Consider the following 12,212-nt stretch of genomic DNA (forward strand, 5'->3'; position numbering starts at 1 on the left):
TGCACATGCAGGCTTAGGGGAAGCTGCCAGTCCCATCCCGGCCTGGGCCCAGTGGCCCCAAGCCTACCCCATCCCTGCCTGGCCCATCACCACCCAGCCCTATTCCCCCTGACCTGCCCATCCCTGCCTGGCCCTATCGCTGCCCTGGCTCACCCCAATCTTACCTGGCTCTACTGCTTCCCTGTCACACTCCTCAACCCTCCAACAGCCTCCAGGCACTGTCTGCACCCCACCTGACACCGCCAGCAGTTCAACCGACAGTCTGCCCCAACTGACCCCGGCACCAGCCCAACGGGCACTGGCCCAACGGGCACCGGCCCAACTGCAGGGCTGCCCTTCCCCCTGCACCCCCCACTGCCCAATCCCTCAGCAAGGGCTGTTTGCCCACCCTGGCCAGACTCAGGCTGCAGTCCCAAAGGCTGCCCCATCTGAGGCACAGGATGGGCAGGGACTGCAGCTTGGGCAGATCCCCCCCATGGCACAAATGCGTGTGAGTGGACAACCCCCCTCCAGCCCTGATGGCACCAACACAGCTGGCACAGGCTTGGCACTCCCAGCTTGCCCTCAGCCCCAAGTTGACTTTGATCCCTGGTACCAGCTGGGTATGAATCCCCCAGTCCTGGTCAGAACAGGGTACCCGAGGGTACCCCACGCCCCCACTGTCCCCAGTCCTCCAGAGTGCCCTGAACACCTCTACCCATGGGTGACCACGGCCCTGCCAGCCAAGCTTGGTGCCCTCAGCAGGGTGCAGGACCAAGAGTTGTCCCAGCCTGGAACAGGCACCCTGCCTTCTGCAGTGAGGTACCCCAGGCACTGTCCTGGTGGCCAGGGGCAGCTGTGAAGGCACAAGGCTCACAAACACCCCCAGCACATCATAGCCTCGGACTGGGACGAAAACGAGCCCAGTCCAAGGCTGGGCACAGGGCAAAGGCTGACACTGGCAGGGGACTCCTGCCCACCCCAAGCTGCAAAGAGCACAGGAGGCCAAGGGAAGTGTGGTGCAAGTATTTATTTGTTGCTGATCTTCAACAAGGCCATGGCAAATTAAAAAAAAAAAAAAAAAAGTTAGAATAAAAAATCCTGCCCACCCGCCCCACTCCTGTGAGGCCTCTGCACTGAACCACCCACATACAAAATAATCTACAAGGAGAAAACTATACAGGAGTATTTACACCTCTGATAAATAGACTAATACTGATCCAGGCGCCTCCAGACCGTGCGTGAGGATGGGGACAGGACAAGCCACAGGCGATTGTGAGGCAGAGAGAGGTGGGGCCACAGCCCCCACCCAGCCAGATCCCCACCAGCAGCCATCCCGAGGGCAGGCTCTCCCATGCCACCCCGGCACGAGGGCCACGGCACAAGGATGTGCTGGGGCAATGCCACCGAGCGCCGCCACATCCAAGCCACAGCTCCCACAGCCGGGTGAGGGCACATCTCTGCCCTGTGTAGCACCACTGCTCATCAACAGTCCCTGCCCTTCGTCCCTCCTGTGTCTGTGGGACCATTCCAGTGCAGGGGGTGGCTGGGAGGGTCCAAGGCAGCAGCGTGGGGACGCCTAGGACAGACCCAGCCCGCTACAACGAGGGCCAGGAGCTGTATCTCTGCAGGGCCCCCCTGGGGCTGACACCTTGCACCCCAGCACCTGTGGCACCCCAAAACTGCCAGCTGCTCACCAACAGCTGGTCACCCTCCTGACGGAACACCCCAAGAGCGTCTGAACACGGGTGCTGGGGGGACCCAGTGCCATGTGGCCGCAGGCTTCTGGGGGCTCAGAGGCAGGGAGGGTGCCCATGGTGCTGAGGCCAGGGCTCCCAGGGCTGCTGTGTTCCAGCTTGAGCCTGTGAAGATGCTGTCTGGTGATGAGGCAGTGAGGGGGGGCCAGAGTCACTGAGATGCCCGTGCCCCTTCCCTCCCCCCACAGTAAAGAAATGGCTAAGCTGAAGCTGGGCCCTGGGCCTCAAGGGCCAGCGTGCAGCGTGACCCCCACCCCACATGCCCCCATGACAGGGGGACACTTGGGCTGGCCTCGCAGGGCCAGTCTGGCTGCTAGTGCCTCTTGGTGGAGGAGACTTTCTTCTTCCTGGCAGCCAGCATCTCGTAGAAGGGGTCCCGGCTGATGGCTGCCCTGGCAGGGGAACAAGGGCTGGGTCAGGCCAAAGTGCTGCAGTGATGGGTGCCACCTCCCTGGCTTGGCCTTGGGCAGATCCCTTTATATCCCTGGGGAAGCTTTCTTCCCCCATCCTTGCAGGATGCCCTGGGAAGCACTGTCCCCTTTGAGGACAGCAGGCAGGTCCCTGCTGTGCCCGTGCCCCCACATGCTCCTCCAAGCACTCACTTGATGCACTTGATCCACTCCTCCTTCTCCTCAGGCGTGGGGGCAGAGATGCGATACACGGTGTGGTTCCCCTCTACCACACGCCCATCTGCCTCTGTCTTGCAGGCCTTGATCACCTGGTCCTTGTTGTCAGGGATGTAGAGCTCAAAGCAGTTCTGGGAGGGAGAGACCGCTCAGACACAGCCCCCATTTCCAAAGGGAACCCCAGACTGGGAGGGAAAAAGCAGAGCCACACACCCCTGGCACAGCCACCCCAGCGTGGCAGAGAGGGACAGACACACCGTGATTGCCACCCCCTGGCCCTGCATGTGCCCCTGTGGTGACCAGCCCCTTTGATGAAGGCAGTGACTGCCCTGGGGCCCCTGCCACTCCTGGGGACATCTCGGTGCTGCAAAACCTCCCAGCTTTTCCTGCCCAAGCCAAAGCTGCCCCCAAACCCCAGAGGACACTGCCACAGCACTCACGGGCTTCTTTGAGTCCTCCACCTCACGGATGCTCAGGTTCTCCAGGGGGATGATGCCACGGGGCTCCTTATCCTGGTGTGGCCAAGCAGATGGTCAGCTGTGGGGTGGGACACCCCCAGTCTAGCCCCTTCCCTGCCCCAGCTCAGCTCACCCTGCAGGAACCCACTCACCGTTGTGTACTCGAAGTAGTAAAGGCAGTTGTCAGTCAGGATGAACCAGCGCCGCTTCCACGTCTTCACCCTGCCTCCTGGGAGCAGAGAGGGCCAGTCGGGCACGGCCCTGCGAGCAGGGCCGGGCACACAGAGGCTCCAGCAGCGCAGGCCCGGGCGGACACACAGAGCCAAGCAGAGCCAGGCAGCGGCGGGCAGCAGCAGCAGGCAGCGCACACCGCACCGACCAGAGCAGGAAGCGCACGGGAGAGGATGGAGGCGAGGGCGGGACTGCCGGGCTGGGAGCGCTGGCCGCTCCCACCCAAGCACAGATTCAGCACAGCTAGAGGAAACTGCGGCCAGGCAGCTCCCTTGGAAGACACAGGGATTTCTGTTCACAATGTCCATGGTCCCGCTCGTCCTGGACCCCGGGCAAGGCAGGACCCAAGGCCACGGCCGAGCTCCACAGCTGCCAGCACAGTGGGAGAAGCTGCCCTGCTCCCCCCCGGGCCCAGCTCCCCTCCAGCGCAGCCACTGCAGCAGTGCTGAATGCAGGACGAGCACCCACCCTTGCAGGCTGGATCCGGCACGGACACCAGGAGCCACAGTGTAAACTGGGGGTCCTGCTCATCTCCCTCCCCTGCCAGGAAGGCCCTATGGCCCCCCACTCCCCTGTGCCAGCTGGCAGCCCACCCCTGTCCCTGCCCCAGAGCAGTTCTGAGGGCCAGCACCAATGCTTCCCGACACCTTGGGGTGCAGGCATTGGAGCAGTGCTGGTGCCTCATGGGGACTGCCGTGAGCCCTTAGCACAGCACAGGGCACCACGCAGATGGATCCAGCTCCAGCCTCTTGGCACGCCCTAACCACCCGTGCACAGGCTGGGGCCTCTCCTGAGGAGACCCCAAACCTGTCCCCATCCCTTGTGTCACCGGAGGCAAGAACCCATTGGCCAGGCTGAGCTGTCTGCAGACATGGTGGTGCACAGCTGGGCAGGTGACAAGGTGCCACTGCGGCCCCGTCCTCCCCCGGGGTGGCAGAGGAGGCCACAGGCCTTGGGGAACGCACGGCATTGGCAGGGCTGGCACCCCATGTCCCTGCCTGGAGGTGGAGAGGGGCTGTCCTGCAGCAGGCGAGGTCCCTGGGCATGTGGGGTTAGCAGCAACAGCAGCAGCAATGAGACTCATCACCAGCAATTAAAAACGCAAAGGAAACGAAGCCCCAGCAGTGTGAGCAGAGCAGGGAAGAGGGGTACGTACCTCCTGGAGTTGGGGGCAAGGAAAGGAAGAGCCAAAATCATGGAAACATATAAATGAGGGAGAAAAGAAAATTAAAAAAAAAAAAAAGGAAAAAAAATAAAAAGAGGAACCCCAAAGCCCCCCCTTGCCCTGCAGGTCAGTGGGGCCGGGCTGCAGCAGGGAAGCTGTGAGGGGTTGGGCCAGCGGCAGGGCTGTGGGGGCTTGACTGCCCTGGCTCACTGTGGCTCTGTGGGATGGGGCTCCTTGGCTGCTGGGGACAGGGCCTGGCTCCCTCCACCCCGTGGCTGACCAGCAGGGTCCTTCCCTGCCCCCCAAGACAGTTGGGGTCCCCAGCCACTTCGCTGCCTCTCTGCCACCCCATTGGTGGTGCCAACCTGAACCTGGGTATGCAGGGCCCCTCCAATCAGGGACGGGAGAGCCTGGGGCTGTCCTGAGTCCCCCCCACCCCAGGGCAGGGAGCAGGCAGTTCTTGCTCTCCCCTCCCAAGGGGCTGGCCACGTATCAGGAGTTCTGACCCCAGCCAGAACCCTGGGGAAACGCCCCACTGGACCCTGATCCTGCCAACACCCATTCCCCCTCGCTAAACCTGGGTGAGGGCTCCCCAGAGGTGCCAAGAAGAGAAGCCACAGGAGCCAGGGCGTGGAGGGCTCCGGCTGCGGAGCCGGGCGGTGTAGCAGGGACGCCATGCATGCTGCCTGCATGTGGAGCCGGGATGCAGAGGTGATAATGCTGTGGGAAGGTGAGGCAGGGGCTTGTCTGTGGTATGGAGGGGGGATGCACGCAGCCTGGGGCAGCTCGCTGCTTGCCCCCGTGGGCCTGCTCCACATCCTGCTGTGACTCGGTGACCTGAAGGGCCTCGAGGTCTCTGTGCTCTGACACCAGACCCTGGTACCAGCTCTGCACCCCAGGAGCTTGCCCAACCTAGAGGAAGAATCCCCCAGGACACCCACCCAGCCGCTCTGCAGGGCCTCATCGGCTCTGAGTCTGCTCCTGCTGCCCAGCCAAGGGAAAATGGAGGGCTGGATGTACAGATGCCTTTCCCATGAAGGCTATGCCTGTCTCTGTAGCCTCCTCACACTCTGAAGAGCCAGGCCAGCAGGAAAAGTGTGGGAAGCCCAGGGGTATTGCACCCTGGTGAGACCTTGCCCTCCCTTGCTGCTGGCACTCACCAAGCTTCAGGAGCCAGCCCTCCCGGTCGGGGTTGAAGAAGGTGTGGGTGAGGTCATTGCCATCATCCTCAGGGATTTTGAAGGGCTCATTCTTGATGCTCTCGTACAGATTCTGGTAGAATGACATGGAATCAGCTCTGCTTTGCCCTGCAGCCCCGTGGTGGGCCCTGCTCTGGGCCAGCTTTGCAGCCTGGCCCTCACCTGGAGCAGCTCTTCAGGCAGGTCCCCCCCGTCATTGATGCCACGGTTCATGGCGATGAATCGCTCTGCTGTGGGCTTGTCCTTCACGTTGGGATTGTGCAGGCTCGTGTTCAGCATGATGATGGCAAATGACAGCACGTAGCAGGTGTCTGCAGGGGCAGAGGGGAAAATCAGCTGTGGGGCAGGATGATACCAGGGGCACCCTGGGATAGGTGCTGTCTGGGACAGGCGCTCACCTGTGGACTGGAAGACACCAGGGTTGCACTGGCAGTACCGCTGGGCAAAGGCCTCCATCATCCGGTCAATCTTCTGTGCCTCCCCTGGCAGCCGGAAGCTCCACAGGAACTGCCTGTGGAGAGCAAGCTGTGCTGCTGATTTCGGGGCTCCATGGTCCCCACCACCCTCAATGGGCCACGCTCAGCTGCCAGCCCCTTACTCACCGCAAGGCCTGCACAAGGTTGAGGTCAGTGAATTCGTGCAGCTCCACAAAGGCATGCAGGACTTGGATGTTGAACTCATCCCTGTGGGAACAAAGCCAGAGCACGAGGGATGCATGATCAGCAATCCTGTGACTGCTGAGTGGCTCCACTGTCCCTGCCCTTCTCCAGATTCTACTCATTCATGGGGGAAAGCTGCAGCTACCCCCTGCTTGATCCCTGGTCTGGTCTGCACAAATCAGCCACTTGCAAGTGCCAGCCATGAACCAAATACCCTGGGTACCCCCAGTGAGCTGCCCTGTGAGCTCAGATCTGCAGTGTCCCATCTCTCAGGTGGCAGGAGCCCAGAAACCCGAGCCCAGTGCACCTCTCGCCCAGGTAGTCGCCGATGGCTGTCTTGTTGAGGCCCTCTCCCTTGTACAGGAATTGAGCAATGTCCTCACACGTGTTCTTCAACAGGTCATTCTCGATCAGGAACTGGATGCCCTGGAGGGTGCAAGAGAGGTGCTTGGGGGTCTGTGGCTGCCGCCCCAGCCTGCCCCCTGACCGCCAGCCCCTGCTGTGGCTGCTGGCTCTGCCCCAGCCCCAGCAACCTGGACTGGGAGGTGGCAGAGCCATGCACACCCCCAGAGGCAGGTAACCAGCCCTGCTCCCTATCCCACAGTACCTTCTTGGGATCCATGTTGAACTTCTTCCTGCCCATGGCCACCTGCTTGTTCCTCTGCATGTTTTTCCTGCAAGGCATGAAGAAGCTCTGAGCACCCGGCAGGGCCCCTCTGCCACTGTGCAGCCCCTGGGGCAGTGCACTGTGGGGAGGGACCAAGGGAACCCATGCTGGACCCACAGAGGACAAAGCCAACACACTGCTCCGTGTCTGCCCCACGCCGTGGCCTGGGGCTGCTCTCGGCCTACCAGGCCCTGGAACAGAGCGGAGCTGCCACCCCGTGTCCTTGGGGTCACCCTGAGCAGAGGGGTGCAGGCACAGCACCTGTCAGGTCACCCAGACACGGGCAGGCTTGGGCAAGCTGGCTGTGGCAGGGTTCTGGGGAGAGCAGTGGGGCTGGCAGAAGGGGACAGGCTTCATGCCCCAGCGGGTAATTGGGAATGATGCTGGGAGTCGGCTCCCACCAGCTGCCGGAACCCCCTAATCCCAGCTGGCACTGACTGCACCAGCTCAGAATAACAAAGCTCGCCAATGGCTGTGGCCAGACAGAAGGGCTGGGGCTGGGAAAAACAGACCTGGGAGCAGCAGATCATCCTGGAATCCTGCTCCCAGGAGCTCAGGGCGCCTGGGAAAGCTGTTTACGCCAGCACTTGTGGGCCAGGGCTCAGCTGCCCTTGGCTCCTGCACAGCATAGGTGAGCCCGAGGGGGTCTCTGTGGTGCTGGGACTCACCTCTCCTCCGTGGAGCCCAGGTTCTCGATCTCATTCGTCACTTCTGCTATCTCATCCTTCAGGCGCTGTGGGGAGAGGGGGCACTGAGACAAGGAGGTGCCTCCCCCACAAACCCTCCAGCCCCCAGCCCTGGAGAAAGCCCCACTCCCCCAAGAGGCTCCACAGCCCCTCCTTCCTTCCCTCCCTTCTTCCCCCCACCCCCAAGCGCTGCCCAGGGGCTGAACCAGCTCAGAGGGCAGTGGCAGTGGGGCTGGCTGCCCCCTGCTGCTAATCCCTGCAGCATTGCTGCGCTCCCAGCATGCAGGAAGGAAGAGATTCGGAGGTTAACAGAATTACCCCTAATCCCTTCAGATCATGCCCAGCATATGGCAGTAATTAGCCTCTGCTGCCTTAATCAGGGACACGACTGACAGTGTCCCAGATGAGCCCCGACCTCACAGTCACTTGCCAGAGCAGTGGCCTGGCCCAGAGACATGGTCCCTGCTCGTGCCAGGCAGGGGCTGGCACAGACTGGCACAACTGCACAGCCTAGAGCTCTGCAGGGTACAGGAAAAGGCATGGCTGCTTTGGCAGGGCAGGGATGGCTGGCTGCTACCTGGGACCACATCCCAGCTGGGACCCTGCTCCCAGAGCCCCTTGTAGGAAGAGCTGTGGAGCAGCAGCATGAGGGATCCTGGATGGGGCTCCAGGGACCCTATCAGTGATACAAGCAGGGACATTGTCCCTTGCCAGCCAGACTGCTGTCTCTGGGACAGGGAGGCTGTGTGGCTGTGTGGGCCCCTTGGCATCACACCTGTATGTCAGCCAGCAGCTCCTGCTTTCGGCGGCGGATGTTCTCCAGCTCCTGGCACTCCTCTGGGGTCAGGTCACTGGGCACTGAGCAGAGACATGATCAGATCAGCATGTGTGGTCCTGGCAATCAGGCTCCTGGCACAGCCCCTGCTCCCAGCCAGCAGCTGTGGGCCTGGGTGGAGGCAGGACGTGGAGGTGCTGGGTGGCAGGAGGAGCTGGGCTGGTGAGCAGTGTCTCCAGCCCCACACAGAGGCCAAGTGGCACCAGTGGCATGAAAGGAATTTGAGGGCAAGGGCATCTGCTCCTTCAGACTGTGGCAGCTGCAGACTGAGAACCCACACAGGCCCCCGCATCACCTCCAGCACTGCTTCTGCCAGCCCTGCTGCCCCTCCAAGTCCCATTTCACTCTGCTCTGCCCCAGCTGGGCTGGTGTGGGTGCCCATTCCGCTCCCCATGGCCAAGCAGCTCTGCTGTGTCCCAACAGGCTCCACACTGACCTGCAGCCCTGCAGGTTGTTCTGCTGCACCAGGTCAGCCCCAAACATAAACCAGCTCCTGGCCACCCTTGCAGCTCCCTCTACAGTGCATTATTCTGGGGCAGAGCCTGGAGGTGGTGCACCCTCCAGACAGACCTCACCTGCACACCATGACATCTACACCTTCCCGTCACCCTGGGGAGCCAGACACCCCCCCTCCAACACCATCGCCCAGGGCCACCACATGGTCCCCTTGCTCCAGGAACATTCCTAGTGCTCTTTGGCACGTGACTTCCTTGCTTCATGGTGACAAAGTGAACATTCTTGTTCCCTCCAGTCCCCAAGGTCACTGGCTCCTTCAAGAGTGCTCCTAGCCCTCCTACTATGCTCATGTCTCCCACCTCTGCCAGTGGGTCCTGTGCGTTGCACCAAGGTCACCTGCAAGGACACCAAAACACCTTCCCTCCAGAGCGTTGTCCCCAAGGGAGGTGGCAGCAGTATCTGCCTGCTCAGCTCTTGTGCGACCTCCACCTCCCGCCCTGGGGTGCGGGAACAGGCATTGTAGGGCTGTCACCATCCTCCCCTGCCCCAAGCATTACCCCCTCGCTCACTGAGGTCCCGTGTGCCACCACATACACAGTCACTGCTGCCACCAGCCCAGACTCACCAGAGTGTCCCCAGCGCAGTCACTGCCCCATGCCAGTGCCCAAAGACACCACGTTCCTTTGGACCAGCACTGTCCTCAACTGTGCATCGATTCTCCCCGCACCGCCGCTGCCTCAGTGGGAGCTCCCTGGGACACGGCCACCCTGCACCCGAATCTCTGAGCTCAGCACTTCCCTGCCTCTGCTCTGGGTCTGATGAGCTTCCTCCTTCACAACCCTTTGTTGCCAAGGCTGAGGCGCCTTGGCTTGCGACACAGTCCTTCAGACACGCCAACACTTCCCAATACTTTCAGTCTCCCATGTCGGGAAGCCTGAGCCAGACAGGTCAGCTCGTGACACCAGGTTAAAAGTTACTTACAGTACCAGAGCTGTGTCGATGCATCCCAGCACCTTCTGCACATCCCAGCGCCATTCTCACCATTCCCACCGGCACCAGCCCCCACTGCCAGGCCCCAGGGCGCCCAGCAAGCCCAGGCTGGCAGCGGGAGGGATGAGCTGCGTCACACTGGCTCATCAGACACAGAAACCCCCAAATCCCTGGGCTGCTGCGTGTGCCACAGGACCCTCCTGCCTAGCTGCAGGACCCTCTTGTCCAGCTGCCAGACCCCCAGGCCTGGCCGTAGGGAAAGCCAAATTCATGCCAGGCCTCAGGCAAGCCCTCAGCTCTGCCTCTTGCTGCCCACCTGGGAGAGGACAGGGGCTCCAGCCGGGGTCCCGGTGGCCCCGGGGTAGGCGTGGTGCGGCAGGGCTCTTCCAGAGCCCCGGAAGGTCCCTCCCCGGTGGAGGCTGAGCACTCGTGACAAGCAGCCCAGCCATGTCAGCAGCAGCCAGAGGAAGAGAAACCCCAGACGCAGGAGCTTTTCTGGGGAAGGAAGGCGGCATTAACCCTTCCCTGGCTCTGCACAGCAACCGCCCTGGAGAGCCCCAGCGAGCCCGGCCGCAGGCAGAGCAGTGCCGGGGGACGGGAGGCTGGACCAGACACTTCCCCTGGCTTCAGCCTGGCACAGAAGTCGCACACGGACCCACCACACTGCAGGATCCCAGCATGGCTGGGCGTCCCCACCAGCACGGGAAGGCGCGGGCTCCCGCGGCAGGATCCTGCCCCGGGGCAGCAGGACCTGTCCATGGGGCTCGGGGCTCAGCGGGGCTGCAGCCCGGAGCAGCAATCGCAGCACATGGCCCTCCGCAGCTCGCCCAGAGCACAGCCCCGCGGCACAGGACCCTGCTGGCCTCGCCCTCTGTCCTAGCGCTGCCCGAGGGCAGCGGGGCAGTCACGAACCACCGGCCACCCTTGCCCGGCCCCCCGCGCCCCGGCCCGGCTCACCGTTGCCCTCTGCCCTGAGCACCATCGTGCCAGGGCCCTCGCCGGCCGTGCCCGAGCTGCCGGGGCTCGGAGCGGGCACCTGCAGCCTCGGTGCTTCCGCGGTGACTCAGGGCCCCGTACCAATGAGCTCCGGGCCTCTCGGGCGTCATCCCGGCCTCGCCAGGAGCCAGCACCAGCACCACCCTGTTCCTGCCGCCGTGAGCCAGAGCCGTCAGCACCTTAACTCCTGTGCTCCCGGCTGGGTGGGAAATGGGCGCCTGCTCCCCCTCCTTGGCTCAGGGCCGGGGGACGCCCTGTGCTGGGGTCCCAGCCAGGCAGGGCCTGGGCTGGCCCGGCCCTTCCTTCCTCGGAGCCTGCCAGGACACCCGACCCGGCACATCTTGAGCTCGCTGCGCAGCACCGGGGTCCCCTCCCTGCCCCTCCACCAGCTGGGCCCCCACAGGCCAGCAGACCCCCAGCCCTGCAGCTCCCCCGACTCTGCCAGATCCCTCCAGTGCAGGTCCAGGTCCTGTGCTGGCCGTGGGGACAGCTGGTGCCCGCTCACCTCCGCAGGCCTCATGGCATCTCCCACAGCTGGCTGGGACAAGAACTGGAACCAGGAGAAGGACTAGGAGCCATGCCAGTCCCCATGGGATGTTGTTCCCCACTGTCTTGCCCCCTTGCTATGGGGTGTCTGCAGGGACCCCACTGCTCTGTGCAGGACCCCTGTGTGGCAACTCCAGGTGCTGTGGGGCTGTGCCTGTAGTGGGAGCGACCCCAGCACGTCCCTGTGCCTGGAGAGGCCGCATCAGCTTCGGCTGCCTTGACTCAGCTAAATCCTGCTCAGCAGCACGAGATGGAAACACAGCACCCAGAATGCCAGCTATGGAGTAAGGGGAGGGTGGGCTTCAGAAGCCTCAGGTTGTCCTTTGGCCCCCTGAGCTACAGCAGCAGCCAGCCCTGCTGCTGGCCCACGCTGTACCACACCAGAGGGGCAACAGCAACAGCCCTGGGGCCAGGCAGGCCATGGGGATGAGTCCAGGGTCTCCGCGTGCTGCTGCAGGTGCCGCTACTACCCACGGTGCCCCTTGAGGGGGTCCCGTGGGGCCCCCAGAAACATCCTGCTTGTCTCCTCATACCACATCCTGTTTTCACCATGTGCACACCCTGGGTTGCGTCAGCCCCATCCTTCCCCACAGCTGAGGTGCATCAGGAAAAGGGTTTGGGGACAGGCAGCTCCAGGACAGGCCCTCCTAGGCTGCCGGACCCTGTGCTCAGGACACTCTCCTGCTTTTGTGCAGCCCTGCCCAACACCCCATTAACCTCGCTTCCCTGACCCAGAGCCCATCAAGGAACCCACTCCACAGCCACTATCTTGCTCCCAGTGGCTCAAGGCTCCAACATTCCCATGCACAGACCCCCAGCCTCCAGCATGGTGAAGACCAGCTCAGCCATGTCTGCAGAGACTGTGCATGTGCAAGGAATGCAGCCAGGCAGGCACCTCACCTGCTCCCAGCACTGCTTATGGTGCCAGGCCTTGAGAGGAGCAGAGCCCAGCTTGGCCAAAG

The 12,212-nt window shown here is 62.8% G+C and overlaps 1 protein-coding gene across 1 annotated transcript; it reads right to left on the reverse strand.

Annotated features, from left to right (window-relative positions):
* Positions 1 to 1,010: 1,010 nt before the first annotated feature.
* CYTH1 (cytohesin 1) lies at positions 1,011 to 10,829 on the reverse strand. Its single transcript, XM_068209834.1, is given in 15 exon segments — positions 1,011 to 2,128; positions 2,339 to 2,493; positions 2,803 to 2,874; positions 2,973 to 3,049; positions 5,377 to 5,488; positions 5,578 to 5,726; positions 5,814 to 5,926; positions 6,018 to 6,098; positions 6,382 to 6,500; positions 6,682 to 6,748; positions 7,410 to 7,474; positions 8,203 to 8,285; positions 10,666 to 10,707; positions 10,710 to 10,796; positions 10,799 to 10,829. Coding segments are annotated over 15 exon segments (1,317 nt in total). The 5' UTR covers positions 10,815 to 10,829; the 3' UTR covers positions 1,011 to 2,049.
* Between the last annotated feature and the right edge of the window lie 1,383 nt (positions 10,830 to 12,212).

The sequence above is a fragment of the Anomalospiza imberbis genome, chromosome 19 (assembly GCF_031753505.1).
Source record: "Anomalospiza imberbis isolate Cuckoo-Finch-1a 21T00152 chromosome 19, ASM3175350v1, whole genome shotgun sequence".
NCBI classification, from domain to species: domain Eukaryota; kingdom Metazoa; phylum Chordata; class Aves; order Passeriformes; family Viduidae; genus Anomalospiza; species Anomalospiza imberbis.